The sequence below is a fragment of the Scheffersomyces coipomensis genome (genome assembly GCF_036884675.1).
Source record: "Scheffersomyces coipomensis strain NRRL Y-17651 chromosome Unknown DFJ63scaffold_2, whole genome shotgun sequence".
Taxonomy (NCBI): Eukaryota; Fungi; Ascomycota; class Pichiomycetes; order Serinales; family Debaryomycetaceae; genus Scheffersomyces; species Scheffersomyces coipomensis.
The window spans coordinates 1,364,653-1,383,250 of NW_027042893.1; the positions used below are offsets into that span (position 1 = coordinate 1,364,653).

The 18,598-nt window shown below is 31.7% G+C and overlaps 11 protein-coding genes across 11 annotated transcripts; 7 read left to right on the forward strand and 4 right to left on the reverse strand. All coding sequences in view use genetic code 12, as the record gives it.

Annotated features, from left to right (window-relative positions):
- Positions 1-103: 103 nt before the first annotated feature.
- On the forward strand, positions 104-1,321 carry DFJ63DRAFT_311752 (uncharacterized protein; the record flags this gene model as incomplete). The annotated part of the gene is made up of 1 exon (XM_064905832.1): positions 104-1,321. The coding sequence occupies one exon, from the start codon at positions 104-106 to the stop codon at positions 1,319-1,321; it is 1,218 nt and encodes a 405-aa protein (XP_064763750.1).
- Positions 1,322-1,405: 84 nt separating this feature from the next.
- Positions 1,406-1,713, reverse strand: DFJ63DRAFT_334016 (uncharacterized protein; the record flags this gene model as incomplete). Its single annotated transcript, XM_064907955.1, has 2 exons — positions 1,406-1,417; positions 1,450-1,713. The coding sequence occupies 2 exons, from the start codon at positions 1,711-1,713 to the stop codon at positions 1,406-1,408; spliced, it is 276 nt and encodes a 91-aa protein (XP_064763751.1).
- Positions 1,714-1,996: 283 nt separating this feature from the next.
- On the forward strand, positions 1,997-3,178 carry PDR17 (Pdr17p; the record flags this gene model as incomplete). Its single annotated transcript, XM_064907956.1, has 1 exon — positions 1,997-3,178. One exon carries the CDS (start codon positions 1,997-1,999, stop codon positions 3,176-3,178), a length of 1,182 nt encoding a protein of 393 aa, XP_064763752.1.
- A 162-nt stretch (positions 3,179-3,340) lies between these two features.
- Positions 3,341-4,528, reverse strand: DFJ63DRAFT_311754 (alkene reductase; the record flags this gene model as incomplete). Its single annotated transcript, XM_064905833.1, has 1 exon — positions 3,341-4,528. The coding sequence occupies one exon, from the start codon at positions 4,526-4,528 to the stop codon at positions 3,341-3,343; it is 1,188 nt and encodes a 395-aa protein (XP_064763753.1).
- A 402-nt stretch (positions 4,529-4,930) lies between these two features.
- On the forward strand, positions 4,931-6,197 carry SER2 (phosphoserine phosphatase). Its single transcript, XM_064909106.1, has one exon. The coding sequence runs from the start codon at positions 5,255-5,257 to the stop codon at positions 6,182-6,184; it is 930 nt and encodes a 309-aa protein (XP_064763754.1). The 5' UTR covers positions 4,931-5,254; the 3' UTR covers positions 6,185-6,197.
- Positions 6,197-7,286, reverse strand: DFJ63DRAFT_71625 (aminodeoxychorismate lyase). The gene has a single exon (XM_064909121.1). It carries the CDS (start codon positions 7,155-7,157, stop codon positions 6,210-6,212), a length of 948 nt encoding a protein of 315 aa, XP_064763755.1. The 5' UTR covers positions 7,158-7,286; the 3' UTR covers positions 6,197-6,209.
- DFJ63DRAFT_71624 (uncharacterized protein) lies at positions 7,287-8,702 on the reverse strand. Its single transcript, XM_064909120.1, has one exon. The coding sequence runs from the start codon at positions 8,269-8,271 to the stop codon at positions 7,417-7,419; it is 855 nt and encodes a 284-aa protein (XP_064763756.1). The 5' UTR covers positions 8,272-8,702; the 3' UTR covers positions 7,287-7,416.
- A 158-nt stretch (positions 8,703-8,860) lies between these two features.
- Positions 8,861-11,884, forward strand: DFJ63DRAFT_322194 (uncharacterized protein; the record flags this gene model as incomplete). Its single annotated transcript, XM_064907399.1, has 1 exon — positions 8,861-11,884. The coding sequence occupies one exon, from the start codon at positions 8,861-8,863 to the stop codon at positions 11,882-11,884; it is 3,024 nt and encodes a 1,007-aa protein (XP_064763757.1).
- Positions 11,885-12,010: 126 nt separating this feature from the next.
- DFJ63DRAFT_71476 (polyubiquitin-binding protein) lies at positions 12,011-13,493 on the forward strand. Its single transcript, XM_064909107.1, has one exon. It carries the CDS (start codon positions 12,137-12,139, stop codon positions 13,232-13,234), a length of 1,098 nt encoding a protein of 365 aa, XP_064763758.1. The 5' UTR covers positions 12,011-12,136; the 3' UTR covers positions 13,235-13,493.
- On the forward strand, positions 13,494-15,819 carry DFJ63DRAFT_75360 (monocarboxylate transporter). Its single transcript, XM_064909126.1, has one exon. It carries the CDS (start codon positions 13,753-13,755, stop codon positions 15,352-15,354), a length of 1,602 nt encoding a protein of 533 aa, XP_064763759.1. The 5' UTR covers positions 13,494-13,752; the 3' UTR covers positions 15,355-15,819.
- A 465-nt stretch (positions 15,820-16,284) lies between these two features.
- DFJ63DRAFT_311760 (monocarboxylate transporter) lies at positions 16,285-17,775 on the forward strand (the record flags this gene model as incomplete). The annotated part of the gene is made up of 1 exon (XM_064905834.1): positions 16,285-17,775. The coding sequence occupies one exon, from the start codon at positions 16,285-16,287 to the stop codon at positions 17,773-17,775; it is 1,491 nt and encodes a 496-aa protein (XP_064763760.1).
- Between the last annotated feature and the right edge of the window lie 823 nt (positions 17,776-18,598).

Consider the following 18,598-nt stretch of genomic DNA (forward strand, 5'->3'; position numbering starts at 1 on the left):
TATTATCAAATTCATAATTTTGCATTCCGCGTAACACAGAAAATATTAAATACACAAATCAAAACATCAATATACCAACTTATCAAACCATATATGATTCAAGATGTCTTCTACTTCAGAGTTGGACCTGACTGTTGGAGGTACTGATGAGACTCAGGAGCATACCGAAGTACAAGAACTAGTAGAAACTATATCAGCTTCAACTCATAGTACTGAAGATCAAACTACAAACAACAATCATATACCAGACAGTGAAACTGGTTCTCTACCGAATACTGAAGAGTCAAGTACATTGAATCAAGAAATACCGAATGAACCAGTAACTGAAGATCAACCAGAAGAAGGAGAAGAAGAAGAAGAAGAAAACGAAGAAGAAGAAAATGAAGTATCGGATGTTAACAAACAATCAACTGATAAAGAGACAGTACAGGAAGATTCTAATGATCAACCACAATCAACAGAAATAATACCACCACCTAGTATACGACCTCATAAGAGAAAGCTAAATCAATTAGATGAGTTTAAAATCATTGATCCAAATACTGCCTTCACCATTGATACCAATAAAAAGAAAATCCCAGCTCGAATTATAGATGAATTCTGGGAACCATTAAATAAATCATCATTATCATCATTTGAAAGTATTCTAAACATTGCTTTGACTCGAACTTTAGAAAGGTATGGTGATAACCTTGTTAATCGAAAGAATGGTAAATTAACTAAAAAGACAGTGGAGGCTCAACGAATCATCACCAAAACATGGATCAATTCTCAAGATTCAAAATCATTATTGAGTAGATTGAGTGTAACTAAAGTCCCTACTAATGATAGTGTATCAAAGGAATTCAAATCAAATCAGGATGATAATAATATATTAAGTTTTGATCAGTTATTAAGAAGAAAGAAGTTTTTAGAGACTTATTTAGGAGCAGAATTGAAACAATTACAACAATTGGAGAAGACATATAATGAATTAAATATCAATTATCAATTGGATTCAAAATATTTACAAGATTTTAAAAAGACAACTTTATTAAATATAAATAATATGCAACGAGAATTGAATGATAAAAGACGAGGAAATAATATACCCTTAGCAGATGAGATTGAAACCGATGTGAATGCAATTAATGATCTTAACTTACAGAAAGAAACTTCTTCATCAGGGAAAAACCATTTCAATCCCAATACAGATGAAGATACCAAGGAATTATTAACTACTTTGAATAAACATTTAACTAATATGACAACCAATACTAAAGGATTGAAAACGTTAAATGAGAAATTAGAAACCTTATATAATATATTAGATATGTTATAGGATCTCTATATGATAAATATCCAGAACACCGTTATCAATATCGTATTTATAATTGATTGGTTATTTTCATCAAGCGATAATACATCAAGTTTTAAACTTATATATCCATCTTTATTATCATCCCATACTGCCCCAAATGTAGATGAAATATCTAAATCTGAATCCACCGTATTAGGACTTGATAATTTGGTTGATTGTACTAAGAATTTATACTTTGATGATTTCAATTGACATTGTTTTAATATGAAGGTGTTTAATTGATTGGTATCGATAGTATCCACATCCAATGGTTCTAAATGATTAGTTAACAATTCAACAAGATCATTCAATATTATAGGCGATTCCTTCGATATGGAGTCTGAACTGGTGGTGATAGTGAAATCCAATGGCATGGCTAGGGGTTGATTGTATGTGGTTGGTTAGCTGTAAGTGATTGGTGATATTCGGATCACGGATACGAATTTGAATTTCGAAGACTCAAATTTGAACCTTTTCGTTCCACGCGTAATTTAAAATAAAATTTTCTTGAGTTTAGAGCTTATAAATTATTTAAGGATTAGATAACTAGTTTACCGTGTTGGTTACCATTCCCTTTCCTTTCGTTGTTAACTCATCCAATATAGACAGATACACATATACATATTCACCTTATACATTACATAGACTCACTTCAAGATGAACTTCTTTAGACAGAAAAAGGAACCAACGGCAAATAGTTCTTCAACCACTTTACAATCAGATACAGCATCGATATCTTCCAAAACAAGTGCTTCAAGTTCAAGTACTTCTAATTCTAATATCAGTGGGATCCTTAAAAAGAATAAAAAGACTTATATCAAGTGTCAAAAACCATTTGAGGAGCCTCTCAATCCTCCTAAACCACCTATTTTTGATTTAACAGAAGAACAACAAGATAAATATGACCAAATTTTACATCATTTCGAGGAATATATAAAAAGACAAGATATTCCGGTTAATGATTCTATAAATGCTGCCACTCATCCATTAGTAGAAGAAGAATTAGCATGGTTAACCAAAGAATGCTTTTTAAGATATTTACGAGCTACCAAATGGAAAGTTGATGCTGCTATAAAACGATTAGAAGAAACTATAGTTTGGAGACGTACTTTTGGAGTTGTCCATATTCCAGATCATACAGATTCAGAAAAATTATTAACTTCTGATTTAGTCAAACATGAAAATGAAACTGGTAAAAATATCATCGTAGGTTATGATAATGATAATCGTCCTTGCCTTTATTTAAGAAATGGTTATCAAAACACTGCTCCTTCCATTAAACAAGTTCAACATTTAGTATTCATGTTGGAGAAAGTTATCCAATTCATGCCTCCGGGCCAAGATACCCTTGCATTATTAATAGATTTTAAAGCTGCCCCTGAACATATGAATTTATCTTCAAAATTCCCATCCTTATCAATTTCAAAACAAGTATTGCATATTCTTCAAAATCATTACCCTGAAAGATTAGGTAGAGGTCTCTTTACCAATATTCCTTGGATAGGGTATACGTTTTTCAAAGTGGTGGGTCCATTCATTGATCCATATACGAGACTGAAAACTATTTATGATCAGCCTTTTGAAAATTTCGTTCCTAAAGATCAATTAGATAAGGAATTTAATGGGAATTTGGAATTTGAATATGTTCATGATGTGTATTGGCCTGAAATGAACTTGATCGCTGAAAAGAAATATCAAATTTATTTAAACAATTTCAGAAAATTAAATGGTAAAATCGGGTTAAGTGAATATGATTTAAGATCAGAAGTTGGAATTGAAACAGAAACTGAAACAGAACTTGAACCTCAAACTCAAACCCCAATCGCGGTCCAGGTTTAATCAACACTTTATACCCCCCATTATTTATTATTTATTATAAACACATATTCATTTCGTACATAGATATACATAAATTCCAATACAATTTTTTTCTTTATAAAGGAACCGTCTATTATGGTAGCGCAAAACTCAAAACTTAAAAAACTATATATATAAATTAAACTAAGCTAAAGCTTTACCAAAATGATTCTTTTCAGCTTCTTCATCAATTTCAAGTTTACCAATTTCATTTAAGGTCGGATAAGTGTTATAACCATAGTTAGTATAACCATAGAAAGTACTTGCATCGAAAGCATTTAATTCTTGATCATTACTTAATCTTTCGACTAAATCAGGATTAGCAATGAATTTTTTACCAAATCCAATGGCAGTACGATCATCAGCTTCCACATCTTTAATAACATTTGTGTAATCATCTTGGGTGGAATAGAATCCACATTTGACGATTTTTCCAGTCCAGATTTGATTAATGAAATCAACATTTGAACCTGCATTTTGAACTACGGATAAGTAAGCTAATTCTTGACCTTTCAAGGCACGTTGTTGTAATTCAGAAACCAAGTAACCATAGGTTGCAATAGGATGGGTTGGTTCCTTTTCAGCTAATGATCCTTGATAAGTGTTAAATGGAGATAATCTGATAGCCAATTGTTTTGGATCAATACCTTCATTATTAATTAAATTATCAACGATTTCTAACACGATTCTGGTTCTGTTTTCAATGGATCCACCATATTTATCAGTTCTTTGATTAGAAGTAGGTTGAAGGAATTGTTCTAATAAATAACCATTAGCACTATGTAATTCAACAATATCAAAACCAGCTTTGATAGAGTTTTTAACGGCATTAGGGAATTGATTATAGATAATATCATGGATTTCATCTTCAGTTAAAGCACGAATTGGATTACCTGCTTCTTCAGCAGCTTTTTGAGAAGCTTCATCGAAATAAATAGCAGATGGAGCAATGAAATCTAATCCTCTTTCTTTTAAAAATTTGGGATCACCAGTTCTACCTAATGACCATAATTGAATAGAAATGAAACTGTTAGCTTCATGAACAGAATCAACAATCGTTTTCCAAGCTTTGGTTTGTTCTTCATTCCAAATACCAGGAACATTACGATATAATCCTAATTTTTCAGACACAAATGTGGCTTCAGTAATTAATAAAGTACCTGGAGCAATCGATCTATCAGTATAATATTTCAATTGTAAATCAGTTGGGACATGTTCAGCCGTGGCTCTGAATCTAGTAGTTGGTAAATGGGTTACTCTATGTTTCAAAGAGATATTACCAATTTGAAGAGGTTTGAATAAATTGGTTGATTTTAAACTTGGAATCGTCATTTTTGAAGGTGAATTGGATGTCAGGATGTAGATGGAGAATAATAAGATTATTAATGAGATGACAATCAGCAGTTTCATACACTTAAATAATGAATTTTTGCAACTATTTAAAATGAATAATCACCTGTTTAAATATGTTTTGAAATAAATCAATTATGTATTAGTAAGATTGCTTCATGGTTGAAAAATCGATATTATGTCGGATATAGTTCCCAACGGAGTTAAACGCATTTAAAACCACAAAATACCACAGTTCATGATAACTTGACCATTTTCAAGTAGATTTACAGCCATTTCCTCGATTATAAATAGATTACTAAAGTATACAACTTACTGGAAGGGTTTAAAAAACGGAGTTTATATAGTTCAGGTCAACCATCCATCATGTGGAGGAGGGCTCGATCGATCGTTATCTATACAGGAATAGCTCAATACAGTCAGACCATTACTAAAGATATTGTAAATATGATAACGCCGTGTGGGTTCCGTATCACCTTCAAAACTGTATACACTTCAATCAAGTTGAACCATTCTTGGTTCTAATGATAATGGGTAATAACACATGGTGTAAACAGATCTCTAATTTAAAGTGGTTAGAAATAATTATCAGTGCAGACACGACCCCCATTTTTCAATTTTTCACGGTTTGACTCAATTTTGAGTCTATCGATGATTTTGAATCATAGTGGGAAAGTGAATATATATTAGACAAGATATAGCAGGATCATGACTGAATCATATGTTATAACAGTGATATCTCACACTTCAGAATTAACTTCTGCTCAAATAAAATCGATTGAATCATCATTATTAAGTGAAAAATTAAACATTAAAGAATTTACCACCAAATCATTATCATCAAGAGCCATTGATTATCACTTCATAACCAATCAAGAATCATCTCATCATTTACAATCCACTTTAAAGCAAATTCAATTGAATAATACCTCTCCTGAATATGATATAATCTTTCAAAAACAATCAACCCGTCAAGCAAAGAAATTATTCATCTTTGATATGGATTCTACTTTAATTTATCAAGAAGTTATAGAATTAATTGCAGCTTATGCTGATATTGAAGATAAAGTGGCGGAAATCACTGAAAGAGCCATGAATGGAGAATTGGATTTCAATCAATCGTTAGCTGAACGTGTATTATTATTAAAAGGAATAGATTCCACTACTTTATGGGATGAATTGAAATTAAAGATTGAATTGACCAATGGAGTTAAACCTTTATGTAAAGCTTTGAAATCATTAAATGTCGTCATGGGTGTATGTAGTGGTGGATTCATACCGTTGGCTGAACATGTTAAACAAGAATTAGGTTTAGATTATGCCTTTGCTAATACTTTAGGTATTGATGAATCTAAAAAGTTAAATGGTACTACTATAGGTCCTATTGTTAATGGTGATAAGAAAGCAGAATTATTATTAGAGATTGCTTCTAAACATAATATCAATCCTAAAGATGCTGTAGCAGTAGGTGATGGTGCGAATGATCTTAAAATGATGTCTGTAGCAGGATTTGGAATTGCTTGGAATGCTAAACCAAAAGTTCAACAATTAGCTCCTGCTTGTCTTAATACCAAATCATTATTAGATGTTTTATACATTATGGGATATACAGAACAAGAAATAACTAACCTTATATAGAGTATTTACTTTAATTTAATTCAATTTACCCAACTATCTTACCTTTAACAACTCCCATTATACCATTAAATAATAAAATCTCTTGACCTATAGTTATTTCATTAAGTTTAATTAATCTTTCTCGTATGAACCCTTTCCGTAATAGAAAACTTCTCATTACTCCACATAAACAACCTGATGATAATAAAGGTGTAACCCAATGACCTGTTTTTAAATCTTTGATCGCAATATTGGTAATAGACCCTTCCGTTAAATTACTTTGAGGATTATACATTAAAACTTCTTCCGTAGATCTTAAACCAGGTAAGGTTCGTTGTCGAGCTTCAGTATATACTTGACGAGTAGTAGTTTTGAATGAAGTGAATGCAGATATTAAAGTGAAAGTTTTATCAATATAAACATCCCATACCACATTATCTTCTAATGAAGGTAAGTCAAGATTCCCCTCTAAGATCTGCACCCCAATCCCATCCAATAGATTCCCTCTATATGGAGTATCATGAACTTCAATACGGACTTCACCTGTTAATTTCATTAATAATCGTATTTTTAAAGCGAGGAATACCGGTTTTTCCAGTAATTGTATAGCAGTGATTAATTGTTGACAAAGGAATTCACCTGTGATTTCAAATTCCTTGTCTGGTAAGTCATCATATATGTGTTGGAAAAATTCAATGGTATATTTCAATCTATCAATATGATCTTGTAAAAGGAAGAAATTATCAATCACAATCTCAGAATATGCCATTGGTTGAAGCATGGTTAATTTCGGATCGTACCTGATGGTGGAAAGTAATTCAAAATCATCAGGTAATTGAGGGGGGAAATGAATATCAGGGTATATTTTCGTAACTTTTTCAGCCATTCGTATGACTTCTGGAGTTGGTGGAGGTTTTGGTTCATTCCGTTTTGATTTTGATGTCTTTTTAGGTGACGCTTTGGCCTTTTTAGATGACGTTTCTACCGTTGCCATATTGTGATTTCTATTAACCGTCTATGATGGTTTATGATTGTCTGTATTGACTCAATGATTATTGTTGCAAACGACAATGGTGAAAGATCTGGTTAAACTACTCGTAAAATTCACATATCTGATGTAATTTCTTACACGCAAAAAAAAAATATTGGTATCTCTAAATTCTAAAATTTTATATTAAAACTTTCTATAATCTCTATTTTACATTAACTATATTTACAAATAAATAAAAATCAGGGATGATAACTTGAATGAATCAATATGGTCTAAATCTTTTCTTTTCTCTCATTAATCTAACTTTTTCTTGATCTTGTTTAAACTTGTATAATAATTGATTCATTTCATCCTTTTTACGTTCTCTTAATTGGAATCTATAAAAATCTTCACGTTCTTGTTTCTTTAATTTAGATTGAGCTTTGGCTAATCCAACAGTAGCAGCTAATCTTTGTTTACCCATTATACCTGCTTTAGTCTTTCTATGAGATCCAACCACCATAGTGAACCCATCTTCATCAACCAAATTAGAATGGATTTGATCTTTAGATTCTTGTTCAGCACGATCAAACTCAATCAAAGCTTGACTTACGGCTTCTGATAATTCATTAGGATTATAGATTTGGGATTGATATTTCTTTAAATAATAAGTAGAATCTATGATTTCAAATGGCCATTTAGTAACTTTTAATTGGTTGGATAATTTCTTAAGAGAATTAAATGCTAGTTGGAATGATGCTTTATCAATAAAGGTAATAATACCACAATTTTTAGGTAATCTATAGCTTTCATCATCAGCGATACTATTACCATTTCCATTTTTTAAATCCAAATCAGAGGTTAATTCAGTCAAATTAAGCCAAGTATCTTCGGGATAATCAGTTAATTTACTACTGGTATATGATGACATGATGGCTCCGATGGAAACATCTTGGAAAAGTTTCTTTAAAGTGGCGGTACTAGTATTTATAGGTAAATTAAATACAAATAATGATGTACCAGATGATGGAGATCCTTTAACTTCATGTTTCTTGAAGTATATGTAATGAGGAGAACTGGACTCTGGGAACTCTACTGGCAACACATAAAAGCCTTTTATTTCAGACGCTATGACCATGTTTCAACCAGGTGTTATTAGGAATATGTATATATATGAAATGAAATGAAATGATGATATCAATCTGATACCTTCTGCTTATAGTCATAAATTTATCTCTTCATCACATCCAATTTTTTTCTGCTTCTGGTTTCTGACCTTATATACAGGTCATAAACGGAAACATCCATACCCACATAGTTAAGGTAACCAATACAATCTATAACCATTATAAGCATACCATTTTAACCCTCCAAAATTAGTACAATTCAATTGATATCAATTTAGCATCTATGTAATGGATCTTGATATGATACATATCTACTTATATCACACCTACCTATCAAATTCAATATAAAACGTGTTATATAATTAGCATTACATAGTTAAATAACCTGCATATAACATTTAACATACTAAAATTTTTTTTTCAACTCTTCTGGTAATAATACGATTGAACCATGTTGTTTTTGATATCAAATCATCTTCAAAACAGGGTTAACCATTCGATTTTGGACTTTAGTACCAGTGTCTAGATCATATTTAAAGTAGAATAAGTTAATATTCCACTGAACGTTTTTTATTGGATCAAAATTGGTTAAAAATAAAGATGAATAAAGACAATTTAATCAAAATTGTTCAAGGTACTTTAGATGCCGACAATAACATTAGAAAACATAGTGAACAAGAACTTCACGTGTATGAAAGACAACCTGGTTTCACTGAGTATTTGTTGGATTTGATTTCTGAACCTGGTATTTCAAGTGGAGTTCAACTTTCTGTATCAGTGTTCTTTAAAAATAGAGTGGTAAATCATTGGCTTGCCCCAGAAAATAGTAAAGATACTTCAAAGACTATTGCTGATAATGAAAAACCAGGAATTAAAGAAAAATTGGTTCATACCATCATGAAGACTTATCAACATCAAGTTATTTGTCTTCAATTATCCACCGCATTACATAATATCTTGGATTTAGATAAATGGGATGATATGGTAACTATTATTAAAAACTTAATTCAACAAGGTGATGAATCGTCAATTATGACTGGGTTGATTTGTTTATATGAATATACTAGAAATTATAGATGGTCAGGTTTAAGTTCGGGAAATCCAGCTTTGGAAGAAGTTTGTAATGAAATTTTCCCATTATTAGAATCATTAACTGAAAATTTAATTAATTCATCTGATTCATCCCCAATTACTGATGAAATGTTATATCGTATACTTAAAATCTTTAAATTTACTACTTTCTCAGTGTTACCAACTTATATTCAAAATCCTGATCATTTAGGAAAATGGTGTCAATATCATATTTTAATCATTAAAAAACCTTTGCCACCTCAAGTATTGCAGGAAGATGATGTCGATCAAAGAACCAAACATACAAGAGTTAAAACCATTAAATGGTGTTTTGCCAACTTACATAGATTATTAAGTCGTCATGGTGGTGGTATGAGTACTAGAGAAAAGAAAGAAAGTCAATTTGTGGTTATGTTTTTAAATAATTTCGTTCCTGAAATTTTATCATCATATTTTGAAATTATTGAAAATTGGTCTTCAAAAAAGACTTGGTTAAGTGAACCTTCATTATATCATTTAATTTCATTCTTGGAACAATTGATTGATACTCCTTCTTGGAATTTAATTAGTGATAAACAAGATGCTATTATAAAACATGTTCTTTTACCAACTTTAATAGCCACCGATGAAACAGTTGAATTATATGAAGATGATTCTGAAGAATATATTAGAAGATTCTTTGATATTAATAGAGAATCAACTACGGCCGATGTTGCATCTTTCAATTATCTTTATAAATTAGCCTCAAAGAAATTTAAATCAACTGCTAATTTAATCTTAGGTATCCTTAATGAAGTATTTAATAAAAGAGCTGCTAATCGTAATGATTTAACCATTGCTAAGGAAACTGAAGGTGCTTTAAGAATGTTATCAAGTATTGTATTTAAATTAAATACTAAAGCTTCTCCAGTTCATGGTCAAATTGATAAAGTTTTATTAACTTTTGTTTATCCTGAATTTGGCGATGATGTTTTAGCTACTACTCCATGGTTAGTAGCAAGAGCTTGTGATACTATTGCTCGTTTCCAATATCAATATCAAGATCCTCAAGCTTTAGAATCTATTTTCCAAAGTGTGGTTAAATGTTTCCAAACTGAAGGTCATTTCCCAGTTCAATTAACTGCAGTTGATGCTTTAACTACCTTAGTTAAACAAGATTCTGTTGCTGAAACAGTTGCAGCTCAAGCTCCACATTTAATGAATAAATTATTAGAAATGTCAAAACGATCAGAAAATGAAATTATTGCTGTTGCTATGGAAGAATTCGTGGAAAGATTTGCAAAGAATTTAGAACCTTATGCCAAAGAATTAACTGCTAGTTTGTGTACTCAATTCCTTTCTATTGCTTATGAATTATTAGAATCAGGTCCTGATCCACTCAGTTATAATGAAGATAGAGAATATCAAGCTGCCAATGTTTTAAATACCATCACCACTCTTATCGTTTCTATGAATTCATCTCCTGAAGTTTGTGTTTCATTAGAACCCATCATTCAAGAAATGCTTAAATTCATTCTTGAAAATGCTATGATTTCATTTTTATCTGAAGCTATGGAAATTTTAGAAACTTTAGTATTTAGTACTAAATCTGTTTCTCCAACGATTTGGAATTTATATGATGTTTGTATTGATTCATTTGATACTTATGCTTTGGAATATTTCAATAATTTTAATAGTTTCTTTGAAACTGTGATCAATTATGGATTTGGTCAACCAACTGTAACTGTTGAAACCCCTCAAGTTCAATCTTTACTTAATGTTTGTTTCAAGATTTTGAAAGAAGAAGAAGTTGATCCAGTATTTGCTCATATAAGTTTTGAATTAATTGAATTATTAATACTAGCATTAGGTCAAAAAGTGGTACCAATTTTAAATACTCTTTTCACTGAATTATATGATATTTTCGTTCAATTAGAATCAGAAAAGGCATTCGATGGATATATGTTACATCATTTATCGATTTTAAGAGTATTTTTTGCTGCTTTATATATTGATACCAGTTCAACTTTAAGATTTTTAAATGGTAAACAATTTATTCCAAGTTTATTTAATTTATGGATGAAACATTCTGAAGATTTCCAAAGTGTTTATGGATGTAAATTACAAATCTTGGCCTGTCTTTCAATCATTGGAAGTCCTGATATTACTTTATTACCAGAAGATTTAGTTGGTGAAAACACTGATATCTTATTAGGTAATATTGGAGCTTTACCAAATGCCATCAAAGCAAGAAATGAAATTCTTAATAGAGAAGAAAATCTTAGACCTGATTTCAATCTTAATGATGAAGATGAAGAAGGAGAAGAAGGAGAAGACGCACTTTATGATGATGATTTCGAAGCTGATGAAGCTGAATTCGAAGCTATGAAAGTAACCCCCATTGATGACGTTAATGTATTTGAAGTATTTTATAAACAATTAATCTCCCTTCAACATGCTGATGCTGCTAAATATCATGTCCTTTTCGGAGAACTTGACGAAAGTAAAAAAGAATTAGTTGATTCTGTTTTCAAAGTTGTTCAAAGTCAACAACAACAACAACAACAACAATAACAGTTTAATCTTGTATAATTAATTATTCTTAAAAAAACAATATGAAAGTATATAGATTTATTATAAACCAATTTTTTTTTGCATTAATTGAACATTTGTTATATGCACACCCTTTTTGTTTTTTAGGTTTGCCCTCTGGAAGCAGATTAAAAATTAATAACGGCAAATTGAATCCTTTAACCAACTCTGATTACAACCAACCAGTCATTAACTAGACAAAGTCAGGGATCATTGTCATATATATATAACCAGATGTTTTCAGGATTTGGTGCCACTGTGTTTGGTGGAGGATTTTCCTCTCCCATGAGTAATAAATTCGAAGACTTTTTCCGATGTTATCCTGTTGCTATGATGCCAGATCATATAAGGAAAGATGATGCCAATTTTGGGGGTAAGATCTTTTTACCACCATCTGCCTTGAATAAATTAACCATGTTACATATCAGATATCCCATGTTATTTGAATTATCAAATGAAGCTAAAGAAGTAAAGACTCATAGTGGGGTATTGGAATTTGTGGCGGAAGAAGGTAGGGTTTATATACCACAATGGATGATGACTACTTTGAAGGTCAGTCCAGGTCAATTGTTAAAAGTAAGTAATTGTGATTTACCATTAGGTAGTTTTGTTAAGATTGAACCTCAATCGGTTGATTTCTTAGATATATCTGATCCTAAAGCGGTATTGGAAAATGTATTAAGGAAATTTTCTACATTAACTGTCAATGATATTATTGAAATTAATTATAATGATTCTATTTATGGTATAAAGGTTCTTGAAACCAAACCTGATAGTAATACTAAGGGTATATGTGTGGTGGAAACAGATTTAGAAACAGATTTTGCTCCTCCAGTAGGTTATGTTGAACCAGAATATAAACCAGTTCCTAAAAAACCATCAACTCCCATAGATCCAGCTAGTGTTAATAGAGGAGCCGGAGCAGCTACTATGGCCAAATCCATCAATTATGCTCAAATAGTAGCAGAAGCTTCTAAACCTGGATCTGATTCATTTCATGGCAGTGGACAAAAATTATCCGGTAAACCAACCGAAGAAATACAGACAAATTATAAAATTGATGATTTAGATCCAGAAGCTCCACCTGCTCCATTAAATTTACCTGATAATCAATTATTCTTTGGATTCCCCGTGGTGCTACCAAGTGCCGAAGATGTAGAAAATGATACTGATAATAATCCTGATGACACAGCATCTAATACCGATGCGGAATCTGCATTTAGTGGAGCTGGTCAATCATTAAGACAAAGTAAGAAAAGAAAAGATAAGAATTCATCATATCCATCGTTAAAGAATTATTCCAGAAGTCCCGATTATATTGAAATCGATTGAATATGATTAATTATCATAGTTACTGTGAATATCAAAAGAAACGACGCGTGTCTCAGAACCACTTAGTTAACTGCATCTCTCTTTACATACATAATCATTTTATCAGTAGTTATTGATTTGTAATTACAACGCACATACCGGTTTAAACATGTATAGTGAAATATTTGTATTGTGTAGTTCTAACAACTAGAGTAGGAGGAGGGGATCCCCCACGACTGGCTGAGCTTAGCGGTGGAGGGACATAAGCACAAAAAAAAAATAAGGGAATCGGAAAAAATGCGTATCGAGGCTTCCCGAATTATTTTGACATCATTATTTTGAAATACTATATAGCCCGATTTTGCTTTGAGATATTATGGCTGTTTAAATATAAATTGAAATACCTGTTTCATGTTTGTCCTCGAAGGATGAGACGACTTATTGATTTGACGGCTGTTTAAATAGACGATATATATTCAAGTTGATAGAAGATACAAGAAAATTTGCAGTTGTTAAATCATCTAGTTTTGCACAATAACATGTCTGATTCTATATCAAAAGAGAGTATATCAATTCAAAAGAGTAGTCTGGTTATATCCCAGGATTCGAATTCAATGTCATCACCACTACCACAATCACAGGGAAATGTCCATCTATCCACCTTGGATACCATCCCACAATCCATAACTAGACCAACTTCATCAAAACCAGATGACGAAGAAGCACAACTTGGCAGCGAAGAAGAAGAGGAAGACATAATAGAAGTAAAAGATCCAGCACCAGTCTTACCAATGAATAGTGGTTATTCATGGGTAGTATTAACATGTGCCTTCTTCATCAACTTCTGTGCATGGGGGAATAATTCAGCATTTGCAGTTTATTTTGCATATTATAGTAGTCATAATGATACCCTTTATAAAGGAGCAACTGGAGTTGATTTTGCTGCTATTGGAGGTATAACATTTGGAGTTGGACTTTTATTTGCTCCTTTAATTAACTTTATAACTGGTAAAATCGGATCACGAGGAGCCTTATCAATTGGGAATGTAATTCAATTTGTGGCATTATTCTTAACTAGTTTTGATTCTCATAATCAACTTTGGCAATTATATTTAACTCAAGGACTTTTACAATCTTTTGGATTGGCATTTTTAGGTATACCATGTTTCACAATCTTACCTCAATGGTTTAACAATAAACCTATTGGGGAAAAATATATCATATCCGATAGAATGTTAACTTTATCACAAGGGTTAGCATCTGCTGGGTCAGGAGCAGGTGGGATACTTTTCAATTTAGGTATGCAAAAGGTTTTACAAGTGTATGATGTTAGATGGGCATTAAGAGTTCAATCATTCATATCAATATTTGTGGTTTCATTGTCGATATTCTTTTTAAGAGTTCGTAAAAATCCAAATGTTAAAATTGCATTCACATTCTTTAATAAAGATGTATTCTTCTTCCCTGGTTTCTGGGGTGGAGTGTTATATTTGGTATTTGCCATGTTTGGGTATGTTGTCCTTTTATATAGTCTTGCAGATTGGACACTTTCACTTGGATATAGTGAATATCAAGGATCAATCGTGGCTGCATTGATATCGTTGGGGATTATGATTGGTAGACCCATTGTGGGATTATTATCCGATAGATTTGGTGCTATATCTACTGCTGCTTATCTGTATTTAATATGTGCAATTTTGTCATTAGCAATGTGGATCCCAGCTAGAAATTATGCTACTGCTATTGCATTAGGTATATTAACTGGAGCTGTTAGTGGTACTGTATTCCCAACTGTGGCCACTATAACTTTAAACATTGTTAATTTTAGATTTAGTAAATTTAATGTCACATTTTACATGGAATGGGTATTTTTAGGAGCAGCTGCTATAGTTTCACCAGTGATTGGGATTGCATTAAAGAAATCAGAATTAGGACCAACGCAATATGCTCATTGTTCCATATTTGTTGGTATATCATTCATTTGTATATTCATTGAATTAATGATATTAAGAGGATTCATCATTTCAACTAGAGAAATCGCTACCAAGGAAATGACTGATGAAGAATATTTCGGTATTAGACCTAGTATGTCAAGAATCATTACTAATACTTTCAGATTTAAAGGTGTTGAAGGTATATGATAATATAATAGCTGAAATTTTTGTTATGTCACCAATTAGACATATTTCCAACTAGTCATATATCCATTATGACTTTGAGTCACGTATAAGAGCCATATGATTCACACTCATTAGCATTAACTTATTTATTATATACCATACGGCCGCATAACTTATTATAGAATAGAGTACAAATACATATTAATTACTAATCAGATGTGTAGATGTTGCAAAAATGGCAGGACTTTCAATAAACTAGTCAAAGCCCGTCGATTATATCCACACAATTTTACAAAAGCGGCTAGCACGTCAATTCAGTAATTATCCTGATAGCCGCAAATTATCCACGGAAAATTTTTCCGCTCTGTGAAAGGCCTAAATTACATCCAACCAGATTTTAAAACGTCTTTTAAAGTCAGATCAGATGGTTTTAATGTAATTCAAGAAGAGAATTGGACCATATATAATTGAATGATATCCTGAACTATCAAGATAAGGTAACTGATAACTATAATCACAAATTCAGTAACCAGAAAATAAACATCGATTAGTGGAACAAAATAAAACGTTAAGCACCGCTCTGAGACAACCCCGCTGGAAGAAGTAAATTTTTTACTGACCCTCACCGAACTTTTTCTCACTAAACTCCTCTGACTTATGCTGACAAAAGTTCTACCCATTCATCCATTATCAAAATTCAATTTTGCAATGATTTTTTTGTGGTTGACATATATATATATAATTGGTTGCTTCCATAATTGAATAGCCATTTTATCAAGTTTTATATTCAGACAACATATATGTCGTTGTAATCAAGATCTAATTATAGAATAAGTGTTATTATTCTATCTCATTGAGTATTACCTTACCATACGGCTGTGATAACAAGGGAGGAAATCATATCTCAAACTCCGAAAAGTTTTAATAGCAACTCCGATATTATCGACCAACATGAATCAAGAAGAACAAGATATCGGTATTATTCGTAAGGAGGACAATATTGAATATCTCACCAAGCTAGATGAAGAAATAGGTGACGATGGAGAGTCCACTATAGAAGAAGAACATGAAGAACATGAAGAACATCGAATGAATGGTGGTTATTCATGGGTGATTCTTTGTTGTACATTTTCATTAACAGCAGCATCTTGGGGGAATAATTCTGGTTATGGGATTTATTTTTCCTATTATAGTAATAATCATGTATATCAAGGAGCAAGTACGTTAGATTATGCTGCTATTGGAGGAATTTTATTTGGTACTGCTATAACGTTTGCTCCATTAATTAATTCCTTAACGGGTAAAATTGGAGTTCGAAAAGCTTTAATGATTGGGAATTTTTTTCAATTTATTTCATTATTCTTAACAAGTTTTGATTCTCATCATCAATTATGGCAACCTTATATCACTCAAGGTGTTTTACAATCTATTGGATTAGCATTTTTAGGATTACCAGCTTTCACAATCTTACCTCATTGGTTCACCAATCGAGGAAGTAAAGAACATTATCGAATTTCAGATCGAATGTTAACTTTATCTCAAGGTATTTCAACGGCAGGATGTGGGGCAGGAGGGATCTTATTTAATTTAGGGATGCAAAAAGTTTTGGAAGTTCATGGTGAAAGATGGGCTTTACGGGTTCAATCATTCATATCCATTGTATTAGTTACTGTTCCTATTATATTCTTAAAAGAACGTCATGCTAAAAATGTTAAAATTGCATTCACGATTTATAATAGTGAAATTCTTAAATTTGCAGGATTTTGGGGGATTGTTTGTTATGTAGTATTTTCTATGCTTGGATATGTGGTTACGTTATATAGTTTATCAGATTGGACTATTTCATTAGGATATACTGCATATCAAGGATCAATTACTTCATCTATGATATCAATTGGGATGATTGTTGGAAGACCAACGATTGGATTATTAGCCGATAGATTTGGAGCATTCACCGTGGCCACTATTATTTATTTCATAAGTGCAGTATTTGTATTAACATTATGGATGATTGGAAAAGATTTAGCTACTGCTATGACATTTGCATTTTTTATGGGAGCTATTAGTGGAACATTTTTCCCAACTTTCACTACTATATGTTTAAATGTATTAGGATTTAGATTAGGGAAATTAAATGTTACGTTTTATATGCTGTGGGTATTTTTAGGTATTTCAGCTATATTTTCCCCTATTATAGGTATTTCATTAAAGAGAAATGATCCTGGATTATCAGGAGCAGATCAATATCGTTATTGTGCTGTATTTGTGGGAGTATCCTTTACATTAAATTTCATAACTCTTATAATTTTAAGAGGATATGTTATATCTACTCGAAATATGACATCATTAAAAATGTCTGATACAGAATATTTTAAGACAAGACCTAATATAGTAGATATATTTAAGAATAGTGTTAAATTCAGGGGTGAAGGATGGTTATAATCGTTGTAATAATAATATAATAGCACAAATTAGTAATCGTATTATAAAAACATCATTTCAAACTAAATAAAGGGATTACGTATATATACAAGTTGATTTTATAGATTAATTAATGGGTAAATAAAATATATACAGTTTTAATTATAATGGATTTAACCCACCAGCGGTTATAACACACAATTTTAAAATTTAAAGTTGTTTACAGCCGCTCGGCACGATAGACTTTAATTTAATGGAGTGGAGTGGAGTGGTTGAATTTACTCCGTTCATCCACAACATTTGCTACAGGCAAGTCAACAACCAAATAGGCGATGCGTCGTATCAGTATATATGCTGCTTACTCACCAACATATCTCAGTAAATAATTACCGGCATTACCCTAAACGTTACGTTACGGACAATAATTCATGACTTTGATGGACTCAAATTTACCGCTAAAAAAAAAAAGAAATGTGCATTACGATGGTGGATGGATGGTGGTAAATATTTTTTTGTGATTGCTAGCGGGTTTAATGGTATAATATGCTACCAACTATGGGTAGGTGGTGATTAGATTCAGTTTAGCTTACATTAGTATAACTTACCTTCTCTATATAATATACTTAACCCTAACCCTATACTTACCGATGACTTACTTGACGAAGGGTTATGCTGCCATGAAATGAAACGGCAGAATTGGATTGGAGGATGGGTGATGTTAAAGCCACTTCCCAAATTTTTAGTGAGTGTTTTTTTGTTTTGTTTACTTTTGTGAGTCTTGTTCTATTATTAATTGGGAATATTCTGCTTCAAACAAGTAACTGAATACGATTCAGCCTTAAAG